Source organism: Nannobrachium achirus (genome assembly GCF_963921795.1).
Source record: "Nannobrachium achirus genome assembly, chromosome: 23".
Lineage (NCBI taxonomy): Eukaryota > Metazoa > Chordata > Actinopteri > Myctophiformes > Myctophidae > Nannobrachium > Nannobrachium achirus.
In genome coordinates, this window is record NC_137830.1 from 48,532,026 (window position 1) to 48,553,202 (window position 21,177).

Below are 21,177 nucleotides of genomic sequence, written 5' to 3' on the forward strand. Positions count from 1 at the left end.
CTGAAACTGGTCTGGAAAGATGCAACCAGTGTTTTTAATGCCTCCAAGTACAGATCTAGGGTCAGATTGACTGATTTCCTGGCTTATTTTGAGAAGCCAAACCAGATCCCAGATCAGCAGCCAGGGAAATAGTGAATTCACGCTCTTTTTGATGATATGCCGAAATTATCGTACATTTGGGCATTTTTGGAATTATTGATCGTACATCGTACAGAGGGTCAAATTATCGTACAAATACGATAATTATCGTACGTCTGGCAACACTGCTTCCGCCGTGGACTGAAGACTCACCTCTTCAGACTCCACCTAAACCCATAGCACTACTGTAACACTCCCCTTCCCTCCATGACCATACATGAAGCTAGATGGCATTTTTAGGTTTTAGATTTTTTTTCTTCTTTTTTTTTTTTTACTGATTAGGTGCGTGGTCTACCTATTGTTTTTCTAGATTGATATTGATATTCCTCTGCATTTGTTGTATAGAGGGTATGCGCGTGACATCACTGTTGCTGGAAGTTATGTGGGAACACGCCTACTGAGTGGCAAAACACTAATTTCTGCCATTGACAGCCCATACATCCAAACAGAAAAGTCCTATCTGATTGTATTAAACAAAGTTAACTCACCAACTGAACTCACCAGCTGTACTGAAAGCTTGAATTATCCTCTTTCTATCTGTTTTTGTTTCATAAGTTTTTGTTTCATAAAAATCCACCAAAGTTATGAGCTACTTTCTGTCAAGACATTCTGTGCAGGTTTTAATTTTTCCAAGTGTCAGAGTTTGGAAGCACTCGTTTTCTACAACACAACATCCTGCTGCCTCCTGCATTGTGTGCGAATTAGAAACAGGTGGTATGCAGGGCCGTTGAGTGATTTGCAACTAGCACTTCTAAACTCCAATCCTCCATGCTGCTCAATGTTTTGCAACTCAGTCTAGATTAGGGGGGCGGGTCCCAGTGGACGTGCATACCCTCTATTGTTGATGGACTGACATATTATCTTGCTTATTATATTGATGTATTACCTGCTTATTATAAATCGCTTTGGATTAAAAGCATCTGCTAAATGCCTAAATTGTAAATGTATTACCGTGCTTATAGACACGTGCAGTCTCGGCTGATACCGACAACAAGCCACTCCGACTTACTTACTTACCCGCATACTCCCGCTCCCTTCTTCCACGCAACCCTTACTGTCAAAATACCTGTCAAAATACTTAATAAACATTAAGGATGTCCATAATTACAACACCAGAGGCAGCGCCACAGATCACTTTCAACCCAGAGTCAAAACCAACAAAGGGTCAAACTCTTTTTTCTGCTATACCACCAAAATGTGGAAAGCCTTTCCAAAGGCCATAAAGGAGTGTGGATCACTAGCATCCTTTAAAATTGCCCTGAAAAACCACTTACAGGCAGCAGCCGTTCGCAACTGGTAAAAAAAACTAACCTAGCCCATCACTACCCTCCCCTGCCCCTTCATTGTATATACTTACTGTTTGTTTAGACTCTTTTTTTTGTTCTCTCATTTTTCTTTTCTTTACATATCTACTGCATAGTACTGTGTTCTATTCGTCTGTCATTCAATGTTATATGAGATACTTCAATGGTTTCCTTTGGAAATAAGCTTAGTCTTTTCTAGGATCTCCTTTTAGTAGACCTTGTACCAGTGAACTGTACCGTCATGAAACTGTACCTTTTCCTATGCAAACTTCTAATAAAGTCTTCAATCAATCAAAACTCTTGTCCTCTTGTCTCTCCTTGTGCCGCCGTCGTCTCAGCCTGCAGCTCTGAGCCGGAGAACGTGCAGGCGGACGCCCAGAACGACACCACCATCGTGGTGACGTGGGAGCGGCCCCGCGCGGTCTACGACACCACCATCGACTGGTACACCGTCACCTACCAGACCATGCAGGGGCGGGCGCCGCTCAAACGGGAGTATCGGACCGACGGAGACCAGGACGTTGTACGTAGATCTAGTCTAGTCCAGTGTTTCTCAACCTTTTTTTCTGCATGTGTGACGGAGAGAGTCGCAGCCCCAGCCTTGAAGCCTCAAAAGTCTAGTATCTCCCTGGACCAAAGGGATATCCCTTTGGAGTGATGGTTAAGATATTGGACTTTCACGCGGGAGACCCGGGTTCGAAGCCGGGTGGGGAGGTTTGGATCACCTCCGTTACATTGGTGCCGTGACCCGGATTCTGGCTTCCCCGTAGGAGGAGGTCAAAGGGGGGTGAGTGTGACGGAGAGAGTCGCAGCCCCAGCCTTGAAGCCTCAAAAGTCTAGTATCTCCCCCGGACCAAAGAGATGTGTCTTTGGTCTAGTGGTTAAGATATTTGACTTTCGCGTGGGAGACCCGGGTTCGAAGCCGGGTGGGGAGGTTCGGATCACTTCCGTTACACATGGGCACACTTTTCATATCCATGGGCACACCGACATAATACGGGGGTGTAAATATTGTCACTGTCGGGAAGACACCTTGTATATATCCAAGTTTCAAATTTGTGAGTTTCTTCGCAAAGTAAAGCCCTGCTTCATCATACAAGGCTGTCGCACAACAGTAGCGAAAACAGCAGATCTACAAGCACACAACGCCTCGCACCGCGAGGCGTTGTGTGCTTGTAGATCGGCTGTTTTCACCAGTTTAAATCATTTTTAAAATGATAAATACAATACTGGCTTTCAAGCAGTTTCAAGGGGCACACTTGACCCTTCTCAGGGGCACAACAAAGGTCCCCAGGCACAGTGGTTGAGAAACACTGGTCTAGTCAATTATCTATCTGTCTGTCTGTTTGTCCGTCTGTTTTTCCTGCCGCAGCGCTACAATATATAATCCTGGATTGTTCCTTTAGCACTGAGAATGCGCAAATGGAACCAAATGGACCTGTCACAATTATTACATAATTACCGGTAATCGTCAAATGCAATTATTTGAGGTGATCGCAATTATTTTGCATAATCGTCATAATCATTTCCGTGTTGAGAAATGTACATATAGTTTCAAACGCATTCAAAAAGTAGTGGAAATAGCAGATCTACAATCTCACAATGCATGGCCGTGCGTTGTTTTGAGCTTGTAGATCGGCTATTTCCACTATAAATGTCTAAAGAATGAAGTTATTAAATATGCCAGGCATCATTCCTTTGTATATTTAGGTTATTTGTAATATCTGCCCCTGTGCAACTTCAAATTCAAACACAAATGTAAATTGTATTCATATGCTCCAGTGTTTTCAGCGACAAAAACACAATTAAATCGCTAATCGCAATTATTTTTGTGACAAACCCATTTAGGCCTAAAATTATTGGATGCTTTAACTATTAAAAAATAGCAAGCTCACAGCGCGGCACCGAGTGCCGCGCTGCGAGCTTGTAGACCTGCTATTTTTGAAAAAGTCGTGAAAATGTGGGCAAATCTTTGAATATATGTATTTTCAAAGCGAACGTTTGTAACTCAAATTTTGCTTCTGGGGGGTCCCTGGAACTAAATATTTTGAGATGGGGGTCCGTGGCCAAATTAATATCATTTTGGGGGTCCTTCACATGAAAAGGTTTGAGCACCACTGACATAGTAGTCTCTCAAGAACAGACTAACTGAGCTCCAGTTAAGTGAAAAGGACCTTTTCGTTGACGATGGCTGGCCAGATTGCTGACATAGAAACGTAGGTTTTTCAAAAAAACCTTAGAAGGATTCAAAAGACACTTATAGAATCGGGTCAAAATTAGAATTTTCACGATTTATCTAAAATAGCAGATCTACAAGCTTGCAGCGCGGCACTCGGTGCCGCGCTGCAAGCTTGTAGATCTGCTAGAGTTTGCCGTGTACTAATAGGACCGACCCATCTCTTCAGCCTCGCCCGGCTCCATTTGCGTACATTATGTTACATCACAGGCAGCTGCCGATTGATTGATAAGAGATCAATCCCGGCCTCCGACACGTCACTGAAGGTCACCTCGCGTGGCCGTGTGTGTGTGTGTGTGTGTGTGTGTGTGTGTGTGTGTGTGTGTGTGTGTGTGTGTGTGTGTGTGTGTGTGTGAGTGTGTGTGTGTGTGTGTGTGTGTGTGTCAGTGGTCGGAAAAGTACTCGTATGTTTTGCTTAAAGGGCCAGTTCACCTCTGGGGCAACCAGATCTTATTTTATTATTGTTTGGGACACGATCAACACAATCCTGAGTTATTGTTTGTGTTCAATCTGTGTTTTGAGATATTTTAGTATTTCAGCATGAATGATGATGCATATAGCATCATATGAGTCATCATGCTGCATCATATGATGCAAAATGCATCATCATTCATGCTGAAATACTAAAATATCTCAAAACACAGATTGAACACAAACAATAACTCAGGATTATGTTGATCGTGTCCCAAACAACAAGAAAATAAGATCTGGTTGCCCCAGAGGTGAACTGGCCCTTTAAGTAAAAGTATCAATACTGCAATGTAGAAATACTCTGTTACAAGTAAAAGTCCGGAATTCAAAATGTACTTGAGTAAAAGTACGAAAGTGTTGGCATCAAAATGTACTTAAAAGTACCAAAAGTAAAAGTACAAAATGTTTGAAAATAGCAGATCAACAAGCTCACAACGTGTCGCATCGCGACGTTGTGAGCTTGTAGTTCGGCTAAAGAGGTTAAAGTATGTTTCGCAATATTAGCATTCGTATCTGCAAGGTAACTAGTAACTAAAGGTGCAAAGTAACTAGTAACTAAAGTTTTCAAATAAATGTAGTGGATTAAAAGTACAATATTTGGATCCGAGATGTAGTGCAGTAGAAGTAAAAGTATTGGAAATTTGAAATACTCAAGTAAAGTACAAATGCCTCAAAATTGTACAGTACTTAAAGGTGATACACCATGCATTTAAAAAGTATTTATGTCATATTGTTTATGTCCCAAAAAACGTTTTTCAAAAGGTTTGAGGCTAAATTACCACTCCTGAATAGAGAGCCTCTCTCATTTTTGAATGGCTCTCAGAGCATTTTCAGCTGCAGTACCACCTTTGGCCTGAACTGCCCCCCCCCCCCCCCCAAAAAAAAAAGTCTTCAAAAACGGCCGTCGCTGACGTCAGCGACGGCAGCAAATCTGGACAGCCTGTTTTGCAAATCCGTGGGATGCTTTTAACCTCCGCCTTCCCAAAACCAGAGAAAGACACAACGGTCAGAAATGGGACTTTGTGAGGATAGAAGGTGCTAGTGGGACCCCAAAAAAGGTTTTAAAATAGGAAAAGTGAAATTTCATGGTGTATCACCTTTAAGTAAATGTGCTTGGTTACTTTTATGGCGTGTGTGTGCGTGTGAGATGAAGAATGTTATTGATGCTGTGTCTCTGTGTGCAGGGTGCCATCATCTCCAGCCTGTTGTCCAACAGTAGTTATGTGGTCCAGGTGGTGGCTGTCTGCACCAACGGCCTCACAGGACGCTGGAGTGACCAGATTATAGTGGACATGCCTCTGGAGGACCCTGGTAACACACACACACACACACACACACACACACACACACACACACACACACACACACACACACTAGGGTTTTTCGATTAATCGATTTTTAATCGAAATCCGGGTTTTTTCCTTTGGACGATTTAAAAAAAAAGAAATCGTAAAATCGAGTTTCACTTTAATTAGGGTAATTCTTACTCATTGGAGCCTTGCACGGAGCAAAAAGTGCACAGCCTGGTCCTCCTAAAGCAGGACGACAAGGTCCGACACCAAATTAATACTACTTTCTCTCTGATGTGTCATTTCTTTGATGCGCGTGCAGCGCACGGCAGACTGGGCAGAGCTCACCACAGCACTGCGCTCACTCGCGCTGGTACAGGCAGCAAACAGAACAAAAAGCATGAGCGGTGCAGGGGCGGCCTTAGCTATTTTTTCACCTGTTTCACCAGCCTCCAAGAGTTGGCTTGTTTTGGCTGTTTTGTCACTCACTATTGATAATAAAACACTAAGAACGCTAAGTTAACTTCTGTATGTGATTGTTGCGCAACTAAAGTTATTATTATTATTATTACCCTTATTGTTTTATTACATTTTGCTATTTGGCTATATAAAAAAATAAAATAAATAAAACAACAATTTAAAAAAAATCATTTCCTTGCCTTTTTTAAATGAAAACAACATAGTTGAAACAATGTATTATTCTTTTACCAAAAAATCGAAATCGAAAAACGACTTTTCTGAGAAATAAATCGAGATTTTATTTTTTTAAGGCCACATCGAACAACCCTAACACACACACACACACACACACACACACACACACACACACACACACACACACACACACACACACACACACACACACACACACAGTGTTCTTTAAAATCAGCCTTATGTATGCTTATATACTGTAGATCAGTGGTTCTCAACCTTTTCAGGCTGTGACCCCCAAAATAATCATATTTTAACTGGGACCCCCCCCCCACCCCACCCCGATGAGCACTAAGAGCTGAGGCATTACATTTTGTATAACACAGTTCTATTGTGAAAATAGCGAGGCGTTGTGAGCATGTAGATCTGCTATTTTCACAATTTCCGCCTGAAATATTTTACAATTTGGCCAATGTTTCATTTGTCATTTTAGAAGTATTAAAAAGTCCTTAAATTGCCACTTTAGAAATGTGCATATACGCTCTATACACTTAAACTTTATGTTGGTTTGTTTACTGTTGAGTGATAAAAGAATGTTTCACATTAAGTCAATCATCTGGTGACCCCCCAAAATATTTTGGGGACCCTCCTTGTGGGTCCCGACCCACAGGTTGAGAACCACTGGCTTACATCACACACACAGTGTACTTTAAAGTGATCCCTGGCTAATACGACAAATATGCCTTAATACATTATAATAGTCCTCTATAACTACAATGTAAAATTAAAAACACCTAAAATATTGTATTTCTCCTAGAAATAACGAATCTTTCACTCAATAGGGGAAATGCCTGTCGCAAGTTGATGATGTCATAAATGTCATGTGTGATCTATCCCTATGGAATTTACGGCATGCATGTGCAAAAAACACATTTGAAATATTGATTTGATGCTCACATTAACCATAGGAAATATTACGTTCGTTTTTATTTTCACATGCATGCCATAAATTCCATAGGGATAGATCACACATGACATTTATGACATCATCAACTTGCGACGGGCATTTCCCCTGTTGAGTGAAAGATTAGCTATTTCTAGAAGAAATAAAATATTTAAGGTGTTTTTAATTTTACTTTGCAGTTATAGAGGACAATTATAATGTATTAAGGCATATTTTTCGTATAGCCAGGGATCACTTTAGTCAGCCTTATGCAGCCTTTATATAAAAAGTAAAATGTATGCTTATATACTGTAGATAATCATGTTTTTTGGTAAAGATGTCATTTCCTGTTTCTCATTTGTACTGAAGAAGACCAAAAAAGGGTCAAAACGCCTGTATTAATACATTTGTAGCTATCAAAAGTGAGTTGCGAGCCGCCCTTTTCTGTTCCTTGTAGTTTTGGCTCAACACCAAACAACGGAGGATGTGCATTCTTTTTTCTTTTAATGTTTGAGCCTTATTAGTCTCGCGTGGCCAGACTGTTGCCTCCGCGATTTCGGCAAATGCTCCCGGCATACAGTCTGGCAAACGGAAGAAGAAACGATGAGTGCGAGATAAATCGGATGTGACGCAACCGCTCCCTTGGTGCAGTAGCAATAACATGTCCTGCTGGAAGCGGTATGTCTCCTTTCAACATTTCTGGGGGCTTTATTTCGTCTTTCTCTGGTGTTATTGGTGTCACCTCCATGATGTTTTCAAATGTTTTCTTAAACTATACAATCATAACAATAATAGGCAGCTCGAATGACTTTGTCTGAGCTATTGTGTTTCTGTTATGTTTCCAGTGGGACTACAGTTCAGTGCAGCAGTGGCTACTTCCGATACTCGCTGTTCGGGAGCTGCCGTTCCAGACTCTATATAGCATTCGGAGATTGTGGAATAGTTGTCTGGCTACGTGAGACCAAAGAAGGTCTCAGCAAGAACAGTCACCAACGTCATCTAGGCTCCATGGGTGGCGGGTGGCCACGTCCGGTGGCCACCCAAAATAACATTAGCGTCTATGAGCACTTCGTCACTTCCGCCACCCAAAATTGTCATGGCGGCATCCCATGGTGTGCCAAATTCCGGGTGTTGTCTGTTCCTGCCTAACCTTCCTTGCGTGAGACTAGAGCCTTATGCAGCCATCTTTTTACCCTGCTGTAGTTTTTACCCTGAAACAGAAAACTACAAAATCAGCCTAGTGCTTCATCCCCCTTTAAGCCCTACTAGTTGATCTACAAGCTTTCAGCGCATCTCATTGCGACTGTACGACATGGTGTGAGCTTGTAAATCTCAGCGGTTTTTGACAAGCTGTTTCTTACTTCTTTCTTTCTTTTTTTTTTACATTTCTTTAGAACATTTTTGACATTATTGTTGACGATCCCTGCCCGTATTGACCTGCCCAAAGTAGGGACACCAGGCTGAAAGTGGTTAATTAATCATGTATTGTCTGTTGTCTTCAGAGAGCGATTCTGACACGGAAATGGATTCCGAAGATAATCAGGAGGTGAGAGTTTCCATCTGGGTATGACATGAGAGCAAACTAGATCTAGCGCAATCTATCTACCGTGTGAATAAGGCTAATTACCATCCTTAGAACCCCCAACTCTCTAAAACCTGAGCATCACAAACAACACATTAATTTGAATCAATTCTGTAGCCAGGGACGTGCTGGGCCCCTGATTCAGCCCGGGAAAAAGAGTTGGAGAGGCCCTCATTGCGCGCTATAGAGAGAGATCTCTCTCTATAGCGCTGCTGCTACTCAAATATTTGCCATTTCAGATCATGACAAGTGACAAGCCAGTGTGCCAATTGCTGTACATGAGTTATATTTCATCGTTGTCGGGTGGAAACCTTGTATGTCCAAAACCGTTTGTTTGTATTTATCATTTTAAAAATGATTTAAACTAGTGAAAACAGCCGATCTACAAGCACACAACGCCTCGCACCGCGAGGCGTTGTGTGCTTGTAGATCAGCTGTTTTCACAACTTTTGTGCGACAGCCTTGTCCGATGAAGCAGGGCTTTGCTTTGCGAAAAAATTTACAAATTTGAAACTTGGTTTTCTGCCTGACAGTGACGATTTACTTTGTTGGCCGCCCAGCCCCCAAAATGGATGGGGGCCTGGACCGGCCGGGAATGAACCGGCCGTTCGGGGGTTGTCCCGCTTTTCCCAATGGCCAGCATGTCCCTGTCTGTAGCACAAGAGCAGTGAAGTAGGGCTGAGTACTATTTCTAGCCACTGTACAATAGAAGCCTATTATCTTGCCGGTGTGCTGATGTATGAAGTGGGCTTAATTATGGCTATCAAATCAGTTGCACTATTAATTACTGCAATTATCACATGTGTCTCTCGCTGCAGGCAATGTCCGAGATAGGGGTGGGCGATATGGTGATAAATATCGTTGAGGTGATACGGTGTCTCCACGATATGCCTTTTCAGATCGTATACATCGTGATACAAAAAGGGAGCCTTGTAAAAAAAGCCTTGTTTAAAACCGCATTTTGGTCTAAATCAGTAGTTCTCAAACTTTAAAATGTCAAACTCTGACTGTATCCAAATGAAACCAAAAGGACCCTTACGGGTCCATTTGGTTTCATTTGTATACTGTCAGAGTTACATACTTAAAGGGGAAGACCACCCATTTTCAATATTGAACTATGTCATTAATATACCTTAGAGGAGTTGTGTGGAAATTTAAAAAAGTTCCCCCTCTTCTGTGTTGCCTAGAACTGGAGAATTGATTTTGGGGTTTGTATTGCAAATTACAACTTGATGACATCACACATCGTACTTTACAATACAAACCCCAAAATCAATCATCCAGTTCTAGGCAACACAGAAGGGGGGGAACTTTTTTTTTATTTCCACACAACACCTCTAAGGTATATTAATGACATAGTTCAATATTGAAAATGGGTGGTCTTCCCCTTTAAGGGTCAAATTTAGACCTCCCAAAAGGAACCCACAGAGTCCCTGGACCCCACTTTGAGGACCATTGGTCTGTTACTCCTTTTCTTTTAGTTTGTGTTAGCTAGTACGAGGTTGCTGTACTGTTAAGTAACTTGAAAAACAACCATAAAAGCCAACATGAAAAAGAATCGTGATAAGATCGTTTATCGTGATACAGCTTGGAACAATATCGTGATATTGTATTTTTCCATATCGCCCACCCCTAGTCCGAGACCAAATGGGAGAAGTCGGTTATTGTGAACCAGGTGGATGAGGACCAGAGCCCGGTGGAGGAGGTCCCAGTGGAGCAGACTAGAGTTTACCAGAACCAGCCCGTAGACGATCTGAACCTGGCCAGAGACCTCCCAGTCGACCAGAACCTCCCGGTCCAGTTGGACTCCGGCTCCACCCCTAAGACCACCCTGGAGCCCAACACGCGTCTGAACCAGAACACCAAGAAGATGACTCCGGGGAAAAAGCGGCTCAAGCCGGAGCGCGCCAGTCTGGACGAGAAGAACTGGATCGATGAGAACCGGAAGAGCCTGCCGCGACGGCCGTTCGGCGCCACGTCCGACGCCGACAGCGCCGCCATCTGGGTCACCGCGGTGTCGGAGCAGCCTGGCTTCCTGTTCCCCTTCGCCCCGCCCACCACCCTGCCGGGAGGCCGTCGGCGAATCACAGAAGAGGCTTCGCTGGCAGTGCTGCCGCAGCAGGTAATCAGTAGGGATGGGACCATATGAACATTACTGGACACCATAATTGTGTTGACTGGCAGCACAAATCCGATCGACTGCGATCTGACCAAGGGATTCCAACGCGGAATGTTAAATTGCAGCCTCTCCGTCATCTGCCCTATTGATATAAAAAAAGAAATGCTTATCTCTCACCTGATTCACATACTCTCCCATCGGCACCGTGTGGTGCTCAATGATCACAGCCCATCCGCACCGTGTGGTGCTCAATGATCACAGCCCATCCGCACCGTGTGGTGCTCAATGATCACAGCCCATCCTCACCGTGTGGTGCTCAATGATCACAGCCCATCCTCACCGTGTGGTGCTCAATGATCACAGCCCATCCTCACCGTGTGGTGCTCAATGATCACAGCCCATCCTCACCGTGTGGTGCTCAATGATCACAGGTAGCCTTTTATGTGTCCCGTCCCTCCACCACCCAGGTCAGCGGTTCTGAGGAGTCGGGCCAGGCCACCGAGAGAGACCCAGAGCCCTACCGCCCTCCCGCTGAGGACCTGCAGGTGTCTGACCTGTTCTATGAAGACGTGGTGCAGGGCAGAACTGGCTCTGAAGCCTCGGCCTCCACTACTGCTGCTGTCCCAGGTTGCTTATGGCAAATCTGTCTGTCTGTCTGTCTGTCTGTCTGTCTGTCTGTCTGTCTGTCTGTCTGTCTGTCTATAGTGGTGTACTTGCGTATTTTACTTAAAGCTATACTGTGTAAGTTGCTAAACTAGTGGTCAGTAGCAGTATTGCTTTTTTCGGCCGTTTTTCGCCCGGAGTCGTCGCGGACCACCGCCGCGGACCACCGGAGCGGCGCCGCAAACCACCGCGACCGATACGAATCCGTGGAGGTGTAGAACGCATGGTAGAACGTAATTTTCTGGCCAGGATTTGGGGATTAAGAGGTTAAGAATCCTTCACCATGGTAAACACTGTAGCTGAGCGAGGCTACTTCCTGAAGACACGGCAGATACGCTGTGATTGGCCGGTAGTGTATCATGTGTGTATGATCCGCGATGTGATTGGCCAACGTATACACAACGTATACAGATGATGCAGATGACGTTATTTTTCCGCGAAAACCGGACCCCGGCCAGGATCATAGAAAACATATAAAGAGAAGGCTTTAGAAGCTGAAAATAACGGAGTGGGTGTTCTAAAACTTTAGCGATTTAACAGTTAGGACAATTTTAAGATTTGTTTTATAAAAAGAAGTTACATGGTATAACTTTAAGTAAAGGTATTAATACCTTACCAATGTAGAAATACCCTGTTAAAAGTTAAAGTACAGAATTCAAAATGTACTTGAGTAAGGGCACGTCACACCTAAGTATGCTCTTTTTTTGACCATATGTTTATTACAATTTTTAAACATACAGTATAGGTTATAAACAATAACCAAAACATAATGTACGAGAAATAAGAGGACGAACAGAAAAACGGAACAGCACAACACAACAACAAAACAAAAACATCAAAAACTGCTCAGACACAACACCATGAAGTAAAATGAAAAAGGCCAAACATGGATGGAGTGATGGAATTAATCCCCAGGCCCTAAAAGGGGCAGACGCCCCACCCAGATGGGAATGGTATTCATCAGAGCACTATTTAGCAGTAGTCTAGAAATGATCAACATATTCTCACCTCTAAAGCGTCATACAACCGACGCGTTGTGAAGTACTGTACTGCGTCGGACGATAGACGCTTTGGGATTGCCTACTGTGTCAAGGGTTGGACGCATTGGGTATGGCCAGTGGTCTAAGAAGAAAGAAAAAAAAAGTAGTTCCCGAAGCGAGATTCGATACCGCTATGAAGGGTTTACCAGCCACCCGACGCTACCGCTCACGCCACTATAAACGACGGAGCCGCGCCGTCTCAGGCGCCGATGAGCGCCGAAAGCCGCCGCCGAGGGAGCGGTAGCGACCGAGTCGCCGTGACGAACGGTTTGAACGGCGCATGAGCCGACTCAGTGGCGTTACCGAATTATGTGCCGTTATGGACAGAATAGTACATTTTGACAAGGGGACTGCTTCCGCGTCCGAATACGGCTCAAAGAAGGGACTACGTTATCATCCACGTTGTCAAAGATAAAAGCACAAAAAAATATTAGTTTCCCAGTCGTCTGCTTAGCTCAGTTGGTAGAGCATGATGACAGCTAAACCAGAGACCCGGGTTCGATGCCCCGTTAGCGGAAAATATTCCAGTAAACACATGTCGGCGCATGCGTACTAAGACTCTCCGTTCTCGTCCTAAAACTCTCCGTTCTCGTCCGACCGTAGACGCAGTAAACGTTCCAAAGCGTCGCACGGGTGAAGCAGAAAGCGAGTTGGGAACGCGTGGGGAGGGTGACACAAAGGGGGTGAGAATGGGCTGAAATGATAAGACAAAACACTGACAAACAGAGGTCAGGGCTGACATGAGAAATCCCCTAAGCACAGCAGCAGACAGCGTGGGTCCAATAAACCTTAAATAGGGATCTTTACATCCTTGATCCAGAACAGGAGGATATTCTTCCTGGCAGCAAACGTTAACCAGTTGAACAGCCTTTTATGATTGACATTTATAATGTGACCATCTGGGAGACCAAGTACCGTATTTTCCGGACTATAAGGCGCACTTAAAAGCCTTCAATTTTCTCAAAAAACTACAGTGCGCCTTATAGTCCAGTGCGCCTTATATATGGATCATTCATTGACATTGACATTCCCTTTAGCACAGCTCCATCTGTTGGATGCATAACGCAACGGTAGCGTCTATTATGTGCGCCTTATAGTCAGGTGCGCCTTATATATGAAAACAGTTTGAAAATAGACCATTCATTGACAGTGCGCCTTATAGTCAGGTGCGCCTTATAGTCCAGAAAATACTGTAAAAGACAAAAAAAAATACATTTAGCTCGATAGGGACACCGAAAATAGTTGACAGTTAACACATCGGGTGCCCAGAATTATTCGACGTTTAATTTGCTGGTGCCCATGGCAACCCGCCATTTTACCTACCTTCGAAGTACTGCAGAGAAAAGTAATCTGAGTAAATGTAATCCAAGTATGTCCTGTTTATTTCGCGAAAATCTTTTCTTTCAGTCAGGACCGTTTTTTATCAATTCTAAGCCACAGTGTTTGTGTTACGGCATGTAGAAGAGGCTGCCGTTTTGAGAAAAAAAAGAAAAAAGGAAGAGAATCCGGAGAAAACAGCATTTTTGTGCAGCCGCTAAACAGGAAGTCAACGAGACAGACAGCACGTCCGGGTGACGTAATTTCGCGCTGCATGTTGGGAAATGGAGTTTGTTTCATCACCGCGGTAGCCAAGTGCAGTAGCTACAGTACAGTATAGTTTACTGTACAACGCGTCGAACGCGTCGTGGGCACACGTAAACATCAAAGAGATTGGCGCGTGGGCACCACGTGGGCGTTTAATGTGTTAATACAACGATAAACTTGTTTTGTGCTCAGACGTTTTTTTGCACCCAGCGGATCCTCCCAATAACCACTGACACACGTAGCTACAACCACTTGTCACTTCCTGAGTCGTGGGATGGTCACCCGATTGGACAGAGGGGAAAAACAGTGCTTCAAGGATAAATGCAAGGTCTGCGCGGCACGCTGAAAGCTGAGGAAGACCATAAATCCACGCCATTCCCATTGAAATGCTTTAGCGGAATTCACTCTCATAGGTAGAATATTTGGGCGGTGTGACCGACCGTGCCTTTACAAGTAAAGGTCCGGAATTCAAAATTGACTTGAGTAAGTACAAAAGTATAAGTACAGTACTTGAGTAAATGTATCTTAGTTACTTTCCACCTGTCTGCCAAAGGAGGTCTTTTTCGTCGTCTGTCTCATCGTGTATATCTTGTCTCTCAGACGGTGACATGGACATGGGGTTGTCCGTATCCAATGGCGGTTCCGTCTCTGTGGCCAGACCTCCTCCCCCTGACGCCGAAGTCTCCTTTTCCTCCGTAACGGGGACTACGATTCCCAGCAACACCCTCTCCGGCGTGGCCTACAAAGCCTCCACCCCCACCTCCTCCCTCACCAGGAGCGTGATACCCACCACGCAGCCCATGTTCAACGGTAGGAGTGAGGAGTCCACACATTTCGTAAAAGGTTCAATAAAACAAGCGCTTATTCTAAAGTGTAGCCGTCTGTGACACCAGTGAGTATTTATCCTTACATTTATTTTATAATGTTTCATATTCAATCGAATCTACCTCACTGGTGTCAGAACTTTGTTTTCTGCCCAATATGTACTTTAGATGGAATTAAAAATGAATTTCTATGAACTATAAAGTGTATACTCTATTTATAATTTACCAGTGGTTTTCAACCAGTGGTACAGGGACCACCAGGGGTCCTTGAGGGGGTCCCCGGTGGTAACCCAAATGGATCCTTATAGATCTTTAACTCTTGAGAGTGTAAAATGAAACCAAATGGACCCATTTGGTCAAGAGTTACATTATCGTCAAACACCTTGCATCGCTGAATTTACAAGAGGTCCACACAATTAGCCCTATTCACGGCCCGCCCACTCAGCAAATTTCTCAGCAACTTCCTGGTGCTGACGTCAGTTTTGAAAGGGAAACTAACACAGAAATCGCTGGACTTAAAGCCAACAAATCATTATTTCGAACAGTAAAGTAAATTATAATGCTTTGTGCCTTTTACTATCTTGTGTTCTTGATCATGCAAGCTCACAATGCGTCGCATAGCGACGCATTGTGAGCTTGTAGATCGTCTATTTTCAAATGACCAAAATGTATAGGCCTATAGGGATGAAGTGTTTAATGTATGTTTTGTAATGATAATAAACATCTACAAAATAACTAGTAAATGTAGTGGGTAAAAGTACAATATTTGGATCCGAGATGTAGTGGAGTGGAAGTAAAAGTATTGAAAAATTGGAAGTACTCAAGTACAAATCAAAATTGTACTTGAGTACAGTGCTTAAAGGTGTATTCAGTGATAATGAAAGTGGCCGGGGGTCATCTTGTCCCTTACTGGCCTTACAGTGTGGAAATGTTTAGTTTTTTATAGATTTTTTACACCATTATAATGGTCTCGTTTTGATCATTAGACCCAATCACTGAATATCGCTAGGCCTGCGTCTCCAGCTTCAGGATATGTATGATACTGATTTCCCACGAAACTGTGGCATTTTATGAGTTCAGTAGTTTACAATCTAGGCATTTAGCAGACGTTCTTAATTCAGAGCGACTTTGGTTCTCAAAACTTTTATTTTGACCATCATAACTAAACGTCATACTCTACCCTGATTGGTCGAGGACTGGCTGGCCACCTCTGAAACCTGAATCTAGCTATGCTCGTAACACGGTCCATGGTGGAAGTCCTTATATGGTCAGCACACATTCTAGTGAGGAGAATGAATGGAAAATGTACCAATTATATTTGTATTTGAATGAAATACAATCACTGAATATACCTTTAAGTAAATCTACTTAGTTACTTTACACCACTGGGATATGGATGTGGTGAATGGTTGCTCTTCTGCTGCTCTGAACCACTTCGACCCTGCAGTGTGTACTTTGTTAGACCCTGCAGTGTGTACTTTGTTAGACCCTGCAGTGTGTACTTTGTTAGACCCTGCAGTGTGTACTTTGTTAGACCCTGCAGTGTGTACTTCGTTGACTGGGCTGCTCCCCCAGGGCTCTATTGGTGGTCGCCTCTTTTTTCCCCTCTACAACAAAACTCTTTGCCCAAAAACAGCCACATCTACAATCTTACAACATGTCGCATTGCGACACCGTGTGACACGTTGTGACAGTGTAGATTGGTAGAAAACTCACAGAATATAGGGATGCTTGGGTGAATTTCTGCTATATTTTGCGTATTGACTGTGATGGGGGGTGGTGTTGTGTAAGAGCAATAGTGGCGATTGTAGCTCCTTTCGGAACCTCTCCCTCCGCTATGCAGCGCCGAGATGAGGTTCCTCACTCTTGTCATCCACAATCGGTCCGTGCGGGGAAGCTCCACCGTTCTCGAACACTTCTTAACTTTTGTGAACATCCTATCCAAAAAGTAAAGTCCCGTGCAGGTCTCTCATCCGTTTACTTCTCAAGCGTGGAAGAAAATCGAAGCAGCGTGTTGAAATAAATAGTTTAAATCGCTCATTTTGTCAGCCGGTGCATTATTTTCCCCACTATTATTCGTTGTGTCTATACCACGTGACCAGGGGAGGTAGTGATGTTTCCTATGCGGCCGCAACTTCCGGAATGTCGGTCAGGAAAACATGCGACCGGCTGACAAAATTAGCGATATGAACTCTTTATTTCAACATGCTGCTTCGATTTTCTTCCACGCTTGAGAAGTGAACATATCGGCATAGGACCTTTACTTTTTTAATAGAATGTTCACAAAAGGTAAGAAGTTATCGAGAACGGCGGAGCTTTCCCGCAACGGACCGATTGTGGATGACAAGAGTGAGGAACCTCATCTCGGAGCTGCAGCGGAGGGAGAGGTTCCGAAAGGAGCTAATGAAGTTGATGGTATTGTCATGGGGGGTGATTGAGGTGGCTGGCTTGTTCTCTGAGCTTGTGCTGATTTCCATTGAGGCTATGAACTTTCACACTTTCACATTTCCGCTCAGATCTTTCTTTTGTATTCACTGTTTGTCTGAGTTGAGTAGATCTGCTTCTGCTGCTGTGAGTCCTCTGCCCTCATCTGGCCTACGTTCTCTTCTGCAGCTCAAGCCTGCCCTCTGGTGGTCATTTATATAACAGCTTCCCATGCTGTTTAACTTTGGGACTGGGGATGCCTCTAGTTGCTTTTTATTGTCTCAAATCATGTGCTTCTCAGAAAGCAACTTCCCAATCCTCACTTCCTCTTTGCATCATTCTCATATTTCTGCTGGTGGATGGTTATGGGTATGATGATTCCTCTTCAAAGTTCTAAAGAACTCCCTCCATTCTGTTGTCATGGACGGATGGACATAATGAACGCACACTTTCTACACTCTTGAAAAGGACATCAGTTAGTGGGATTGGGACTTTCATCTTACAACAATAACTTAAGATTGTCTATACCTTATACCTGTGTAATTTTTAAGTAATGGATGCGTTACTTCTTGCAGTAAATACACAGACTCCTCAGACTTTAGGTTAGTATTTACTTGTGATTCAAAACTTTGCTGTGAACTTTCTTCCAGCGAGAAAACCGTCTCCCAGGTCTGGGGAAACATCTGCGGATGCCGCGGGCCGATCCATTGGACCCCTCTCCGAAGAAGGATTCTTGACAGAGGGGATATTAAACATGGGAATTCCCCAATCTCCCTCTCCGCTTGAGGAATCCGTCAGCAGCCTCCATCCTACTTTAGTCTCCCCTAAAGATGACGTTACCGTTCAGCTTCACGACAAGCTCTCAGAGGAACGCTCCACCTCGCTGGAACAAGATGTCAATGACTTGACCCCAAAGCAGTTTCCTACTGAGGGTCTGTCGACCAGGCTTGACCCTGGCGAGGATCTGAACGTCATCTTGGGAAATTCTGGCACCTCTTTCGCTCAGAGTGACAGCAGTGCCCTGACGCGTTCTTCACAACCCTCTCAGAACAAGCGTAATATTTTACGCCTAAATGTTGATGATGGAGCTGAAACACATCCTGAACAGCACTCTCCCATCTCCACCTCCACTATGAATACCGTAGGCCCTTATTATTGGGGGGAGAGCAGTACAGATGGACAGATGGATAGCAGTGGCTCAGGCTCTGGTATGTATAGCAGTCGTGATTGGGACAAAGTGTCTTTGCTGACGATCAATGCCGGCCGTTACCCTGTGACAAGAAGTGAGATGGATGCAGAGACCAGCAGTGAGCCGCAGAACGATAGAGGAGGATTTGCAGGGGGTGAGACAGGAAGGGAGGATGATGACAGCGAGACAGACCGTACGACGGGCGGGGACACAACACCAGGATCAAAGAGGGGAACCGATATTAACTTTGTTATGAACCTTTTGACTGACTTCTGGACAAGAGGTGAGACAGAGGGCGAGTCAAGCGGTGAGACTGAGGCTGCTCGCTCTAACGATGAAGCGGTCCATATTATGGACAGCTTCATCGTTAGAACTGAGGTCACGACTGAAGCTGCTGGCTGGCCGGACGATCCCAGTGGTTCCGGAGATGATGGAAAGGACGGGACAAGAGATCTTAAAACACATACCGAGGACCTGCAGTCGTTTGTCAGTCTGAGAGAGAACGGGAATGGTAAAGGAAGCCATGATGTGAGGGTTTCGGCTGATGGAATACGGGATTGGAAGGAAAGCGGTGACATAGATCAGACCGGAGACAGGGACGTTATGACGGAGGGAACGGATGTCACTGCACTCAAGGACAGCAGAGTAGTAGATGGCACTGGAGGTGAATATGGCAATAGTAAAACAAGGTCAATAGACGGTCTCAAGGACGTCACGGTTCATGCCACTTCGGAGCCACATCTCCTGACTCTTGAATCATCCAGGGCAGGAGACGAGAGCGACGAAGAACCTGGAAATACAGAAAACAGTGTCGGGGAGGCTAACAGAAGCACAGGTAGTGATGATGAGGATGATGTTGGTGGCGGCGATGGTGGTGATGAAGGTGTAGTTGGGGGGGGCTTGGAGCGGCCTCCCACAGAGGAGGAAGTGTCCGGTGTGCATGTCCGAGCTCCTGTCTCCCGTGGTCCTCTGCTCGCGCTGACGCGCGGCTACAGAGGCTCCGTGGAGGATCTGAAGACAGGTACGCTCTGCTAGGGATGCAGTATCGGTACTCGCAGTATCGGTACTCGCCCCAATACCGGCCTATTTTGCTGTACTCGTACTCGTCCGATATTGCTCACGGCAGCGCCAGATACCATTTTGTTTCATAATATATGTTGGTAACAACATATCAAAAGTCCTAAGACACAGTTTTGTGTGTGTTAGTTCAACTAATGAACAGTGTTTTTCACCTTTTCTCACTCTAGCCATGACAACATAATTATTTAAAACATTTTATTTTGGAGTGCCACGCACTTGTACAGAAACTTAACTTACAGTATCGGTATCGGCAAGTACTCAAATTAAGTACTCGTACTTGTACTTGGTCAGCAAAAAAGTGGTATCGGGACATCCCTACGCTCTGCCACGCTGTGAAGCATCTCAGCATTCGCTCTTTTTTTTAAAGATTTGTTTTTTGGGCTTTTTATGCCTTTATTTGATAGGACAGTTAGACTGACAGGAATTGGGGAGAGAGATAGGGAATGACTTGTGGCAAAGGTCGTCAGGATCGGGAATCAAACCGACAACGCCAGCAGGCATCATAGCCTAGTATGTGGTATGCGCCTTGACCACTAGGCCAGCGGGGCGCCCCTCAGCGTTCACTCTTAACCCCTCGAGGCCCAGTATCCCTGTTGTGGGGGGTAACATTTAACAAAAATAGCGGATCTACCACGAGGGTCACGAGCTGAGCTGGTAAATCTGCTATTTTTTAAGAAAAAAAAAAAGAAAAAAAAAGACGAGTATAGCTGCATGGTCCATTTTACCAAGTATAGACGGTTGAAGTGGTTTAAGCCCAAGGGTTAAAGGATTTCAGGTGATTTCACTGCCATCTATTTTGTAGTAGGCTATCTGAAAATTGTTTTTATTTTTTTCAGGAACATTAACACTTTAATTGAACATTGAAATTGCTTGCGAAGAGGGATGTTTTGCAATGCATTAGAACAGGGGTGGGCAACTTTGATGATGGTGAGGGCCACTATATTTCCACCTTCACCCGAGGGCCTCATTGCATATTGCTGTATTCTACTTTGTCATTATCGCATACAATAGAAGCAAAAATAGCAGATCTACAAGCTCAAAACACATCACGCTGCAATGCGTTTTGAGCTTGCAGATCGGCTATTTTTGCTTCTTTTGAATTGGAATCCTTAATTATTTTTTGTTATTTCTTAATTGGAATCCTGAGTTACATTTTGACGCATTTAGTTATATACTTTAGTTATATACTCATGTTAACTTTATGAACATAAATACAAATACATTGGACATAAAAAATACATTTTAATACTACTATACTAGACATTAAGCTACAAATATAGACTGACAGAATTAAAGCAGGTCATGTTTGGAATTGTAACAGCTGAAATCAATAATATGTCAGTATTCCGGTATTAACCTGCGGGCCGCATTAAGTGGAGGTGAGGGCTGCATGTGGCCCCCGGGCCACCTGTTGCCCATGTATGCATTAGATGATGACTATGAGTTAACACACAAAACCACTGATTTATTCTTTCCCAAATCTCTATTTTTGAGCGGTGGTCACAACGCTCCTATACGTGGCCGTGTGTGTGGGTCTGTCTGTCTGTCTGTCTCCGTGTCCGTAGCCTGCAGTAACCTTTTCTGACCACACATGTTAAGGGAGGGGCGCTGTTGCACACACACACACACACACACACACA

At 44.2% G+C, this 21,177-nt stretch overlaps 1 protein-coding gene across 1 annotated transcript in view; it reads left to right on the forward strand.

Moving 5' to 3' along the window:
* LOC308308953 (receptor-type tyrosine-protein phosphatase zeta-like) overlaps positions 1-21,177 on the forward strand; it is a gene marked incomplete at both ends in the record, with an annotated part of 110,844 nt that overhangs the window by 63,191 nt on the left and 26,476 nt on the right. The window contains 7 exons of the mRNA XM_080754408.1: positions 1,781-1,965; positions 5,334-5,460; positions 8,535-8,596; positions 10,251-10,736; positions 11,165-11,360; positions 14,621-14,830; positions 17,919-19,478. Coding sequence (XP_080610534.1) covers positions 1,781-1,965; positions 5,334-5,460; positions 8,535-8,596; positions 10,251-10,736; positions 11,165-11,360; positions 14,621-14,830; positions 17,919-19,478 — 2,826 coding nt within the window. The remainder of the gene's footprint in view (positions 1-1,780; positions 1,966-5,333; positions 5,461-8,534; positions 8,597-10,250; positions 10,737-11,164; positions 11,361-14,620; positions 14,831-17,918; positions 19,479-21,177) is intronic.